At 45.4% G+C, this 15,284-nt stretch overlaps 1 protein-coding gene across 2 annotated transcripts; it reads left to right on the top strand.

Annotated features, from left to right (window-relative positions):
- Positions 1-153: 153 nt before the first annotated feature.
- On the top strand, positions 154-13,142 carry PCNP (PEST proteolytic signal containing nuclear protein). 2 transcript variants are annotated; one of them, XM_075590115.1, is made up of 5 exons: positions 154-310; positions 5,649-5,869; positions 6,469-6,540; positions 8,526-8,581; positions 12,680-13,142. In XM_075590115.1, exons 1-5 carry the CDS (start codon positions 283-285, stop codon positions 12,798-12,800), a joined length of 498 nt encoding a protein of 165 aa, XP_075446230.1. In that variant the 5' UTR covers positions 154-282; the 3' UTR covers positions 12,801-13,142. The 2 variants fall into 2 exon arrangements, with proteins under 2 accessions (XP_075446230.1, XP_075446229.1); XM_075590114.1 differs by having other exon boundaries at positions 171-322.
- Positions 13,143-15,284: the final 2,142 nt, after the last annotated feature.

The raw sequence follows: 15,284 nt of genomic DNA, 5'->3' as shown, positions 1-15,284 counted from the left end.
TCAGTGCCACCCTGGACAAGGCTCTTAATAAGCCACTTCGGCCACCGGTTGTAACGTATAACACAGGCTTCCCCATTCACATGCTGTATTTGCTGCACAGTCCTGTTACGTGGTGTCTGTGTGCGGGGCCACAGTGCAAGACACTGGGGACCTCCAACACTTATTCGCTGCGCCCCCCGGAAGCGCCCGGGGCCTCTCTAGCCTGAGCTGCAATCTCTATGGTAACTCGGGGGGAGGGGTTTGAGCCGTGACGTCACCGCTGCGCAGGCAGAGCTTGGGAAGATGGCGGACAGCAAGGAGCGAGGAGGAGGTGATATGGAGAGTGTGTATATGTGTTACCACCACCCCCCTCATCCTAAACATGCCCGTGTTACCTCCACCACCCTCATCCTAAACATGCCCGTGTTACCTCCACCACCCCGATCCTAAACATGCCCGTGTTACCCCCACCACCCTCATCCTAAACATGCCCGTGTTACCTCCACCACCCTCATCCTAAACATGCCCGTGTTACCCCCACCACCCCGATCCTAAACATGCCCGTGTTACCCCCACCACCCTCAACCTAAACATGCCCGTGTTACCTCCACCACCCTCATCCTAAACATGCCCGTGTTACCCCCACCACCCTCATCCTAAACATGCCCGTGTTACCCCCACCACCCTCATCCTAAACATGCCCGTGTTACCCCCACCACCCTCATCCTAAACATGCCCGTGTTACCTCCACCACCCTCATCCTAAACATGCCCGTGTTACCTCCACCACCCTCATCCTAAACATGCCCGTGCCTCATCCTAAACATGCCCGTGTTACCTCCACCACCCCGATCCTAAACATGCCCGTGTTACCTCCATTACCCCGATCCTAAACATGCCAGTGTTACCTCCACCCTCCTATCCTAAACATGCCCGTGTTACCTCCACCACCCTCATCCTAAACATGCCCGTGTTACCTCCACCACCCTCATCCTAAACATGCCCGTGTTACCATCACTACCCCCCGATCCTAAACATGCCCGTGTTACCATCACTACCCCGATCCTAAACATGCCCGTGTTACCATCACTACCCCCCGATCCTAAACATGCCCGTGTTACCATCACTACCCCGATCCTAAACATGCCGTGTTACCTCCACCACCCTCATCCTAAACATGCCCGTGTTACCACCACCACCCTCATCCTAAACATGCCCGTGTTACCACCACCACCCCCCTATCCTAAACATGCCGTGTTACCACCACCACCACCCACCCTCATCCTAAATATGCCCGTGTTACCTCCACCACCCTCATCCTAAACATGCCCGTGTTACCACCACCACCCTCATCCTAAACATGCCTGTGTTACCATCACTACCCCCCCGATCCTAAACATGCCCGTGTTACATCCACTACCCCGATCCTAAACATGCCGTGTTACCACCACCACCCTCATCCTAAACATGCCCGTGTTACCACCACCACCCTCATCCTAAACATCCCGTGTTACCACCACCACCCTCATCCTAAACATGCCCGTGTTACCACCACCACCCTCATCCTAAACATGCCCGTGTTACCACCACCACCCTCATCCTAAACATGCCCGTGTTACCACCACCACCCTCATCCTAAACATGCCCGTGTTACCATCACCACCCCGATCCTAAACATGCCGTGTTCCCTCCACCACCCCGATCCTAAACATGCCCGTGTTACCTCCACCACCCCGATCCTAAACATGCCCGTGTTACCTCCACCACCCTCATCCTAAACATTCCCGTGTTACCTCCACCACCCTCATCCTAAACATGCCCGTGTTACCACCACCACCCCGATCCTAAACATGCCCGTGTTACCCCCACCACCCCGATCCTAAACATGCCCGTGTTACCTCCACCACCCCGATCCTAAACATGCCCGTGTTACCTCCACCACCCCGATCCTAAACATTCCCGTGTTACCTCCACCACTCCGATCCTAAACATGCCCGTGTTACCTCCACCACCCCGATCCTCAACATGCCCGTGTTACCTCCACCACCCCGATCCTAAACATGCCCGTGTTACCCCCACCACCCCGATCCTAAACATGCCCGTGTTACCTCCACCACTCCGATCCTAAACATGCCCGTGTTACCTCCACCACTCCGATCCTAAACATGCCCGTGTTACCTCCACCACCCCGATCCTAAACATGCCCGTGTTACCCCCACCACCCCGATCCTAAACATGCCCGTGTTACCTCCACCACTCCGATCCTAAACATGCCCGTGTTACCTCCACCACCCCGATCCTAAACATGCCCGTGTTACCCCCACCACCCTCATCCTAAACATGCCCGTGTTACCCCCACCACCCTCATCCTAAACATGCCCGTGTTACCCCCACCACCCCGATCCTAAACATGCCCGTGTTACCTCCACCACTCCGATGCTAAACATGCCCGTGTTACCTCCACCACTCCGATCCTAAACATGCCCGTGTTACCTCCACCACTCCGATCCTAAACATGCCCGTGTTACCTCCACCACCCCGATCCTAAACATGCCCGTGTTACCCCCACCACTCCGATCCTAAACATGCCCGTGTTACCTCCACCACTCCGATCCTAAACATGCCCGTGTTACCTCCACCACCCCGATCCTCAACATGCCCGTGTTACCTCCACCACTCCGATCCTAAATATGCCCGTGTTACCTCCACCACCCCGATCCTCAACATGCCCGTGTTACCTCCACCACCCCGATCCTAAACATGCCCGTGTTACCTCCACCACCCCGATCCTAAACATTCCCGTGTTACCTCCACCACTCCGATCCTAAACATGCCCGTGTTACCTCCACCACTCCGATCCTAAACATGCCCGTGTTACCTCCACCACCCCGATCCTCAACATGCCCGTGTTACCTCCACCACCCCGATCCTCAACATGCCCGTGTTACCTCCACCACTCCGATCCTAAACATGCCCGTGTTACCTCCACCACCCCGATCCTCAACATGCCCGTGTTACCTCCACCACCCCGATCCTAAACATGCCCGTGTTACCTCCACCACTCCGATCCTAAACATTCCCGTGTTACCTCCACCACTCCGATCCTAAACATTCCCGTGTTACCTCCACCACTCCGATCCTAAACATGCCCGTGTTACCTCCACCACCCCGATCCTCAACATGCCCGTGTTACCTCCACCACCCCGATCCTCAACATGCCCGTGTTACCTCCACCACCCCGATCCTCAACATGCCCGTGTTACCTCCACCACTCCGATCCTAAACATGCCCGTGTTACCTCCACCACCCCGATCCTCAACATGCCCGTGTTACCACCACCACCCTCATCCTAAACATGCCCGTGTTACCATCACCACCCCGATCCTAAACATTCCCGTGTTACCTCCACCACTCCGATCCTAAACATGCCCGTGTTACCTCCACCACCCCGATCCTCAACATGCCCGTGTTACCTCCACCACCCCGATCCTAAACATGCCCGTGTTACCTCCACCACCCCGATCCTAAACATGCCCGTGTTACCTCCACCACCCCGATCCTAAACATGCCCGTGTTACCTCCACCACCCCGATCCTAAACATGCCCGTGTTACCTCCACCACCCTCATCCTAAACATGCCCGTGTTACCACCACCACCCTCATCCTAAACATGCCCGTGTTACCATCACCACCCCGATCCTAAACATGCCGTGTTACCTCCACCACCCCGATCCTAAACATGCCCGTGTTACCTCCACCACCCCGATCCTAAACATGCCCGTGTTACCTCCACCACCCTCATCCTAAACATGCCCGTGTTACCACCACCACCCTCATCCTAAACATGCCCGTGTTACCACCACTACCCCGATCCTAAACATGCCCGTGTTACCATCACCACCCCGATCCTAAACATGCCAGTGTTACCACCACCCTGATCCCCGTGGTGTCCTTATCACCCTATGATGTATACTGTATGTGTATTCACTTCCCAAGTCCCAGTGTTGTCTGTCTGCGTGTTCTCATCATCCTGCTCCAGTATTGTCTGTCTGCGTGTTCTCATCATCCTGCTCCAGTATTGTCTGTCTGCGTGTTCTCATCATCCTGCTCCAGTATTGTCTGTCTGCGTGTTCTCATCATCCTGCTCCAGTATTGTCTGTCTGTGTGTTCTCATCATCCTGCTCCAGTATTGTCTGTCTGTGTGTTCTCATCATCCTGCTCCAGTATTGTCTGTCTGCGTGTTCTCATCATCCTGCTCCAGTATTGTCTGTCTGCGTGTTCTCATCATCCTGCTCCAGTATTGTCTGTCTGTGTGTTCTCATTATCCTGCTCCAGTATTGTCTGTCTGTGTGTTCTCATCATCCTGCTCCAGTATTGTCTGTCTGCGTGTTCTCATCATCCTGCTCCAGTATTGTCTGTCTGCGTGTTCTCATCATCCTGCTCCAGTATTGTCTGTCTGTGTGTTCTCATCATCCTGCTCCAGTATTGTCTGTCTGTGTGTTCTCATCATCCTGCTCCAGTATTGTCTGTGTTCTCATTATCCTGCTCCAGTATTGTCTGTCTGCGTGTTCTCATCATCCTGCTCCAGTATTGTCTGTGTTCTCATTATCCTGCTCCAGTATTGTCTGTCTGTGTGTTCTCATCATCCTGCTCCAGTATTGTCTGTGTTCTCATTATCCTGCTCCAGTATTGTCTGTCTGCGTGTTCTCTTCATCCTGCTCCAGTATTGTCTGTCTGCGTGTTCTCATCATCCTGCTCCAGTATTGTCTGTCTGCGTGTTCTCACCATCCTGCTCCAGTATTGTCTGTCTGCGTGTTCTCATCATCCTGCTCCAGTATTGTCTGTCTGCGTGTTCTCATCATCCTGCTCCAGTATTGTCTGTCTGCGTGTTCTCATTATCCTGCTCCAGTATTGTCTGTCTGTGTGTTCTCATCATCCTGCTCCAGTATTGTCTGTGTTCTCATTATCCTGCTCCAGTATTGTCTGTCTGCGTGTTCTCTTCATCCTGCTCCAGTATTGTCTGTCTGCGTGTTCTCTTCATCCTGCTCCAATATTGTCTGTCTGCGTGTTCTCACCATCCTGCTCCAGTATTGTCTGTCTGTGTGTTCTCATCATCCTGCTCCAGTATTGTCTGTCTGCGTGTTCTCACCATCCTGCTCCAGTATTGTCTGTCTGCGTGTTCTCATCATCCTGCTCCAGTATTGTCTGTCTGTGTGTTCTCATCATCCTGCTCCAGTATTGTCTGTCTGTGTGTTCTCATCATCCTGCTCCAGTATTGTCTGTCTGCGTGTTCTCATCATCCTGCTCCAGTATTGTCAGTACCCTGATCCCGGGGCATCTGTTATCACCCCTTGCTGATTTAGTGTTGTTAATATGATTCTTTTCAGTAAAATAAAACCTGGGTCTCCTGTATAATATCATGTATATTTGCATCTCTCTGCTCGTTATTTTGATATATTACATTTTGTATTTAATGACTAGATAAAACCTGTCAATCTGTTTATGTTCACCTGTATGCGTTTCCCTGTAAACCTGTAGGTAGGTGTAGGTTTTTTGCCTACACCAATACTAAGGTCCCTCTTGGTGCTTTTTTTTTTTTTGTGGTTGCTGTTCCCATCATTCAGCTCAGTAAAAAATGCTCATCTTGGTAAGTTGTTTCAACTTCACCAGGATCAGAAGAAGAGGCAGAAAAAGCTGTGAAAACTAAGACTGTTTCTTCCAGCAATGGAGGGGAAAGTTCAAACCGCAGCACTGAAAAAAGATCGGCTGATAAGTCCTCCCAGGACCCCAGCACCCAGCCATGTCCACCGAAAGTCTCCAAGATTGGATTTGCCATAGGAGGACAGAGTGTAAAAAAGCAACCCTCCATATCCATGAAGCTTGCAGCCAGTGTAAGTAGGACTGGGGCGATTTGATTTGAATTTGTATGTGCAACCATTGAGTGTTTTAGCCTATATACCCCATACCCCCACTCCTTAGATCTGTAAACCTTACAGTGGTTTACATAGTTTGGTGATGTACAGTAATGTCCAGCTTTAATTTAATGCTGAATTGCAAACTTAAGTATGCTCGATATAAAGTCTGCTTTTTGCTTAATTGCTTATTTTCTCCCCTCGTTTCCCTTTTGCTGTCTGTTCTATGTAATAAATAAAAAATGATTTACCCACTCCCATTTTTCCTATCCATCCTCTTTTCAACATTCGCCATTCAATATTAATGGAATATTTAAATGAAATAACACGATAATTGACTTTAATAATAATGTTTATTTGGTTTATGCTGTGCTATATTTTATGGTTCATTTTCTCGCCGCCTGTGTTGGCAGGAACAGTGTACAGTGCCAGACACGTGGTCTAAATGTCAGTGAGCTCTAATCGTATTAATAGAAGCTTGTATCTTAGAATAGGTCATGGGGAAATAGAATGGAACAAGCCATGTTCATTTATGTCCTGCCGACGTATATTCTCACATCTGTTCTCTATTATTTCAGAAACCCAAAGAGGTTGCTCCAGCCCCAGTTGCAAAAAAGAGTTCAGTGGCAGCAGTATTTAACGAAGATGATGTAAGTCAGTTGACTTGAGGCACCACGTTAACATTTGTAATGCTTTACCTGTACCTAAAGTCCATGGCAATATTATATATTCTTATCAAGATTTAAAAATATGTCTATTTTAAAAAGGTCTGAACATGCACATAGGTTAGAAGAGCTTTAGAATAGTGTATATGTTAATCTTCCTAGGAATTCTGTCGGTTGCTTCATATATTAATCCTGAGGTGTGCTGTAGCTGCTTAAAGGTTTGGGCCTACCAGTTATATAAACCAAGTCGGTGTAATGTTGGGCAAGTCTGTGTATATACCAAATAAGTATACATGGGAAGGAAGTTGATCCGGGGAGTAATCCGATTGCCAATTCTTGGAGTCAGGGAGGAATTTATTTTTCCCCTTATGAGATATCATTGGATGATATGTCACTGGGGTTTTCTGTTTGCCTTCTTCTGGGTCAATAAGTAAGTATAGATATAGGATAAAGTATCTGTCGTCTAAATAAACGTATAATTGTGTAATGAGGGCTCAAAGGTCCCCAGAAAAACAGTGCATCAAAAAATAAGGGAGGGTTAATATCAAATGAAGATGAATAAGTTCCTGTGTGGAAAACATCAATAATCAAAGAACAGCACCTCTGAGTCACAATGCAGCTCATTGATGGATGGAAAGTATAAAATACTGAATCCAATTTGGTGAGTGAAAAGACCAGGGTCATAACACTATTAACACTGTCTATGCAACAAACACTTGGATAACACCCTAGAGCAGGGGGGCGCAAACTTTTTTCCCTGCGCCCCCCTGACGGCTGTCCCCTCGCTCCCGCGCCCCCCCAACCCCAACTTACCCGCGCTCCGGCGTAATGACGTCACGTTGCCATAGCAACGTGACGTCACATGACCTCGCAGCGTCATTTTGACGCCGCGTTGCCATGGCGCCGCAGGGAGGAAGCCGCCGGAGCCACGGTAAGTTAGGTTTACAGAGGCCCTGCAGCTCCCCCGGCACTTAATTTAAGTGCCTTCGGGAAGCGCGCGGGGCCTCTGTAAACCCCGCGCCCCCCGTCGGCAGTGTCGCGCCCCCCCTGGGGGTCGCGCCCCACAGTTTGCGCCCCACAGTTTGCGCACCGCTGCCCTAGAGCATAGTAACCCAGCCAGGGTACAATGGGGACGCAGTAATGAGAATAGAAGTAACTCGCATATTTGATGCTGTTTGCAGTTCCACTTGTCTTGCGTGCCTCATGTGGTGAAGTGGAAGTAAAGGTAGAAATCCATGGAAAGAAAACAACGGAGCACAGCCAGGATCCAATGAAAAATACAATTAAAGTGGGAGCAACCATCTAAAGTGGTAAATTAAAAAGGGTTTATTAAACTTGGTAGACACATGGTAAAGAGGAGGTACAAAAACAGAGGGGGGTTTTGTACCCTGCTCTTTACCATGTGTCTACCAAGTTTAATAAACCCTTTCTAATTTACCACTTTGGATGGTTGCTCCCACTTTAATTTTATTTTTGATTGGATCCTGGCTGTGCTCCGTTGTTTTCCTTCCATGGATTTCCACCTTTACGTCTAAATAAACATAGGTTGGACTTGATGGATGCATGTCTTTTTTTTCAACCTCATCTACTATGTGACTATGTAACATGGAGAAGGTATCTTGTGTGTTACCAAAAAGCAGTGGCAGCGATGGTGGGCACAGTGCAGACAGACGTAGGACATCTGATAGGAAGATGAGGCTAGAACGCCCACCTGCTAAGTGATGCTGATGCATTACTACATCCAACATTCATTAATAATTGAATCGGAAAATGTTAATACTTAAAAGTAGAATACAATTTGTCAGTTCGAAGTCATTCAATATGTCTTGAGACATGTAAGCTATTTTAAAATTTGGTATCAATCAACGTGCGTCGCAATTGCATCTGCTAAACTTTTCTTTATATTGAAACAGCTGCTTTTTGATTGAACATTTTAATTTTGTTTAATGCTTGATGTTTGTGATTTACAGAGTGAACCAGAAGAAATGCCCCCAGAAGCAAAAATGCGCATGAAAAATATTGGAAGGTAAGAAAGTGCTTTGTTTGGTAATATGAGTAGCGCAGGACTTTCAGACCTCTCTCAGGCTCTCTGATTGTACCAATCGTCGCCAACAACACTGCAAGTTTTAATAAATTCAAATTGGGTAACAGGATACCGGCTGATTATAACAACTCATTAGAACTAAAATATTTGTGTTTCCATTCATAAATGTGCAAGGAAAAATCAAGCGCAAATAATATCACAACAAATCAAAGGTAACACAGATGATATACTATCCTTAATGAGTGCAGCTCCTGACGTAGAATTCAAACCAAATTCAATCAGCAAACGAAGGAGAAACAGGTGCGCAAATCACATCAGGACATGTAAGAGAGAGTAAAAACACCAAATAGTGCAATATTGTCTACTTCAGAAAATTAGCTTCAATGCTGGAAGTTCTATAAAATTTGCACTCACGTGTTTAACGTGAAATCAGAGCGTCGTCGTGGTTATTCAAAGTTACCAACTTATGTCTCCAGACAGGTACTCCAGATCCACATAGAGAGGGGGAAATTCCATATACAAAAAGAGGGGAAAAGCAAAATAGTATAGTACTGTTTTTAATGTTAAAAACACAAAGTATTCCACTTACATAAGTGCCTTTGTTTGAGAGCATTCAGACCACACTGGGTCACAGGGTCAGACAAAATATTCACAGCAAGCAGCATCCGCTCCACGGCCGTCACAGCAGGTACTGGGCTGGTTAAAGTTGTCCTCCACTCCAGATGTCATCAACAAGGGCTCCTTTAGTGGTAACTGATATCACCCAACACGTGTTTCCACTGTAAAGTCTTCCTCAGGGGCTAATCTATAGAGGGATGTTAGATTAGCCCCTGAGGAAGACTTTACAGTGGAAACACGTGTTGGGTGATATCAGTTACCACTAAAGGAGCCCTTGTTGATGACATCTGGAGTGGAGGACAACTTTAACCAGCCCAGTACCTGCTGTGACGGCCGTGGAGCGGATGCTGCTTGCTGTGAATATTTTGTCTGACCCTGTGACCCAGTGTGGTCTGAATGCTCTCAAACAAAGGCACTTATGTAAGTGGAATACTTTGTGTTTTTAACATTAAAAACAGTACTATACTATTTTGCTTTTCCCCTCTTTTTGTATATGGAATTTCCCCCTCTCTGTGTGGATCTGGAGTACCTGTCTGGAGACATAAGTTGGTAACTTTGAATAACCACAACGCTCTGATTTCACGTTAAACACGTGAGTGCAAATTTTATAGAACTTCCAGCATTGAAGCTAATTTGCTGAAGTAGACAATATTGCACTATTTGGTGTTTTTACTCTCTCTTACATGTCCTGATGTGATTTGCGCACCTGTTTCTCCTTTGTTTCCATTCATAGCCTTTTTGTTGCTAAGAACCAAGTATTTCCAGAAAAAAAGACTATAGGCAATTTAAAAAAAAAAAAAAAACATTTGGGAGTCTGCTCTGTGAAGTATGTTTGTTTTTATACGGTGACTGTCCCATTGAGCAAGAGACTTGCAGTATGCCATCTGTAATGGGATGTGGGGCATTTGCTTGTAATTTAAATGGTTTAGAGCAGTGATTTGCAACAAGTGGTTTGTGAACCCCTAGCGGTTCCAGAAGGATTTGCTCCCAAAAATATGTTATGGCAGATCTCCGGCAGTATAGTGGGTTCGTAAAACTGTGGAGGGATTAGGTGCTTAGGAAAGTCCCAAACTGCACCTCCAGTGTGGGTAGTATAGTTAGTAACTACCGCGGGAGCTTTCAAAGTCGCGCACCACAGTTCCTTGCATCAGCCACTCCAAAACATTGTGAGGTGTCACTTTGGAAGCTCCTTTTGTTGAGTGACCGCTATACCAGCCACGCTGCCAGCACACACTTGGGTGCAGTTTGGGACTTAAGAGAGAGGTCCCTCCATGAACTCTGGACATTATACTGCCAGGATCAAGCAAACGGTTTGGTGAGTAGGCAATAACACTTGTTAATTAGGGGTTCGCAGAACATTTATTTTCTAGCAGGGGGTTCACAATGTATAAAAGGTTGGAAACCACTGCTTTTAGAAAGCGTAAGTCCCCAAGTTTGTTTAAGGGTGACACTTAGAGTAAATTTTATTTAATATATTTTATTATTTTTATTAAACTCTCTTGAAAGCAACAGTGAGCAAAGCAGGACCACAGTTTCATGGAACTGCAGTGACTGTATTACATCAGTTTAGATCCATGCTGCCTGTCATAAAGACCTGTATGTCTTGTGTTCCACATACGCACAAAACTGAATGTGTGTGTGTCACATACAAAGTTGTTCCCTTGACATGTACAGAACGATATACTGTACAAGTTCTCGTGAAGATACTCCTGAGGTGATACTGTGAATGGTTATTAAAGTTTATGCTGTGTGGTTATAGTACAACCTTGGCTTGCTGGATGATAATAGCCTTCAGGGAGTCGGGTCAATTTTCAAGTGCTATTTTCCTGTTGACATGAGTAGTGCAGTGGTTTTGAACCTTTTTTTTTGGTTGATGATCCCTATCATTATAGTGTGACATTCTGCGGTATCCCAACTCTCTCTTATAGTGAGTCTTTGATCAGATGCATTGTAAGGAACCCCAACCCTCTCTAATAGCGAATCTGAGATCAGATGCAGTGTAAATTGTTCTGTATTTGGTTACATTTTAAAATTAAAAATTGCACAGAACCTTTTAGGGATGCCCGGGGAACCCCTGTTGGAAAACAGTGTACTGCGTGCTAAAAACCTTATTTCTATTTACAACGTGCTTGTAGGAGACCGTTTAAGACAGGCAAAATCACTTGTAAAATGTAGCTCAAATGTAGATGCACTGTGTGTAGCAGTTCTATAAAATGTAATAAAAAATCCATTGAGATATTCATAGCTTTACCTCAGAAGGAAGGTGTAATGCTTTTGGTTTTTGATATCATGTATGACATTGTGTGTGCCATTTCAGAAGAAGCAGAAGCCAGTCTGTTACCTCACTTGCAATGTAAACAGTAACCCTCAATTTAATATACTGTGAATTAAGCTATTTCCCTGTGTAGTAAGAGCACGTTCATAAATCCCAAAAAGGGGATAATGGACAGATTTGTGGTGTTGCAGAGAAGCGGAAATATCACAGCATTTTAGCGTCTGATTTGTGATTTAATTTTTGACACTGGCCTTCATAATCCTGAAGAGAAAGCAATATTGCAATTATTCTGTTCTATGTCATCGTGTGGATCATGCATTTTTGTTTACATTTTGGAGGTTTATTCTAAAAAGGTTATCCTACTTTTGCATTTTTATTCTCACTTAACTGGTGCATACAAATAGTATTTTGCACACTTATTTTCCATATTTTTATAGTGATCACATACTTCAGAAAAGTTTTATAGACAAAGATGCTTTAACTATATTTGTCTGCCTTTGGAATTACTGCCATATTGTGTCCTAGTTAGATTTGAGGCTGTACCCAACCTGTATAAGAAGCATTATGTGGTCATTTGCTTCTATGCTTCTTGCCTATGTAAATGAATAAATGTAGAGGAAATGACATGGCTGACATTTTTCATGTTATTAACACTAGTATTGTATGTCTTTTATTTATATAGCGCCATAAATGTACATAGCGCTTCACAGTACAGTAGTAATACACGTTGTAATCATATAACAAATAATATAAATAACAGGTCATGGGAATAAGTGCTTCAGACATAAGAGTAACATTAAGGAAGAGGAGTCCTTGCTCTGAGGAGCTTACAATCTAATTGTAAACTGCATGTTGTAAAGTGAGACTACCTTTTAACTTTGTCCCCGACAAACGATTTGTAGACTGTTGCATGTGCAGGGAAACTTTTGATCCAGATTTTTTCCTTTTTTTTTTTTTTAAATGAATTGCGCTACCATCACTGGCCAAAATGGATAACAATACTTACACAATCGGTTATAATTGCATAGTATTTGAAGAAAATAGAAGTGTCTTAATTTTTTTTACAAAGGAAGCAAATTGATGAAAGTTTTATTTTAATAGTGATATTTAATAATTATAAGGAAAATGACATTGCCTGCTGTGCGGGACAGCATCATTAACGAGTGTCACTTTGATGAATTCACCAGGGATACGCCGACATCTGCTGGACCAAATTCATTCAACAAAGGAAAGCACGGATTTTCTGACAGCCAGAAGCTGTGGGAGCGGAATATCAAATCTCACCTGGAACATGTTCCCGATGACTGAATTGTTTGGGCAGTCAGCGCGTCGTTCTAAGGAAGTTTCCTTTTTTTATCGATGAATAAAGCTTGCAATTGGATTTTTTTTTTTTTAAGGGGTGAAAAAAACAAACTTACATGGCACACATTTGGTGAAAAATCTAAATATTTTATGTTTTGTATACCGTTTAGCAGTTTGCAAGTTTTGTTTGCTGTATTGTTTTCATTTACAATTGCTGGGAATTAAAATATAAATTGTTCTGTTTAGGTATTTGTAAATACTTCCCCCCCCCCTGCATCCCACCAACCACAATTCTTGTCCCATCTTCCTCTAGTTTTTCATTAAAAAAAAAATCTGGAGTGTTCTTTACTTATGTTTTTATAGTGAGTTACTTGTCTTGTAATAAGAACTACAACAGGGTTTAGATAGGTGTCTAAGATTAGTAACAAATTACCCTTTTTCTTTTTTTTTTTATTCAAATATTACTTGGCTTTTGTTATGGTATTTTTGGATAAGGTTTGTGATTTGGATTAGAAGCGGGAAGGTACACAGCAGTCAGCATGAAAAGGAGAATATGCTTTTTAGAAATTGATGTCCTCTATGGATGGCCACGATTAGTGTGTGTGCGACAGCACGAACAAAATACAGTAGCTATCATAGTGTGCGACTGCGTGCCAGAATTGTGAACAGAATTTTGTTTTTTGTTTTTTTGTGCAATGGCCATGTCACGTCACGTGAGCGGTTCAGCCAATGAGGGTGAACGGCCCGGTGACGTCACTGCCACGCCTCATCAGTGTACGGAAGGCTTGGGCCACAGGTGCATGCGCCTGCACTATAAACGCAGCCTGAGAATGTTACCCTACACTTATTTCTCTTCCCACCCCCCCTACAAAAGCATAAATAGTTGAGGTGAGGACAAACATGCATTGAGTGCCCTTCTTGTGAGCGCTTATAATCTGGAAGGAATGAGGGGCAATGTTGAAACAAGATGGTATGGCTGCTCATTGTAGAATATGGCCCAGTCTTGACGGCTGAAGCCATTATGGTTTTTTTTGTGGGGAGAGAGAGAGGGGGTGGGTTGTTACATAAGGTTAAAATTGGTCAAGCAACACAGCTGATCCCAATGTGGTTGGAGGGGAGGGGAGGTTTTCTTGAAAAGGTGAGTTTTCGAACATCAAAGTTGGGGGAGAGTGATGGTACATGGTAGGAAATGGCAGAGAGAGGGGGAAGCACGGGAGAAGTCTTGCAGGTGGGGGTGGGGGGGAGGGGAGGTGGACAGTGTGGGCAGAACATGGGGGAGGGGGGTAGGTATATATTTGTGGATAAGGGCTGAAATGTGGGGTTGGGGGTTGGTGTTGAGACTTTAGTAAATTCATTACTAAGGTTTTAAGCAATACTAGAGGTTATAAGAAGCGAGTGTAGGGATATGCATAGTGGAGCAGGAGTGGTGAGTGAGGTAGATGAGTAGAGCAGGAACATTATGAATGGATTGGAGTTGAGTTTTCGAACATCAAAGTTGGGGGAGAGTGATGGTACATGGTAGGAAATGGCAGAGAGAGGGGGAAGCACGGGAGAAGTCTTGCAGGTGGGGGTGGGGGGGAGGGGAGGTGGACAGTGTGGGCAGAACATGGGGGAGGGGGGTAGGTATATATTTGTGGATAAGGGCTGAAATGTGGGGTTGGGGGTTGGTGTTGAGACTTTAGTAAATTCATTACTAAGGTTTTAAGCAATACTAGAGGTTATAAGAAGCGAGTGTAGGGATATGCATAGTGGAGCAGGAGTGGTGAGTGAGGTAGATGAGTAGAGCAGGAACATTTTGAATGGATTGGAGTTGAGAGGTGGACATGGGGAATGCCAACTAAGGCCTCGTTTCTAGTGGTCGCAGCGCGAACAACAGACGGCTCCTCTATGAGGTCATCCATAGTGCGCGTGATGAAGCAAAACAGCATTTCAAGAAGACAAATGTGCTTTGGCGCAGTGGCCGTGTCACGTAGGTGGGTTCAGCTAAAGCGGGTGAACCATCCTCGTGACATCACAGCCACACCTCCCCATTGCTCACATAGTTATGCCACAGATTGCCTCTGCAGCAGGCGCGATACCATGCTCTCCATCGTGCGCACCTATACTACGGACTTAACCTAAGAGAAGGTTGCAGTAATTGAGGTGGGGCATGAGTGGATTAAGATTTTAGTTGTATCGTGAGTGAGAAAAGGGCATATCGTGGTGATATTTCGGAGGTGGAGACAGTAGGACTTTGTGAGGAATGAAGGAGAGATCAGAGTAAAAAATGACCCCTAGTCACAGGGCTCAAGGAGATTGTGGTGTCGACAGTGAGGGAAAGTTGATGGTGGGGAAAGATTATGTATTCTGTTTTGGACATGTTTCGGGTAGCGGGAAGACATCCAGGAGGAGATTTTAGAAAGACAGTTGGAGGCACGGTAGCGATGTGGGTGTCATCTGCATAAAGATGATACTGCAAGCCAAAAAGGACTGTATTAGTGCACCAAGAGA

This window comes from Ascaphus truei, chromosome 3 (assembly GCF_040206685.1).
Source record: "Ascaphus truei isolate aAscTru1 chromosome 3, aAscTru1.hap1, whole genome shotgun sequence".
Taxonomy (NCBI): Eukaryota; Metazoa; Chordata; class Amphibia; order Anura; family Ascaphidae; genus Ascaphus; species Ascaphus truei.
This window is presented reverse-complemented; position numbering and strand designations above follow the sequence as displayed.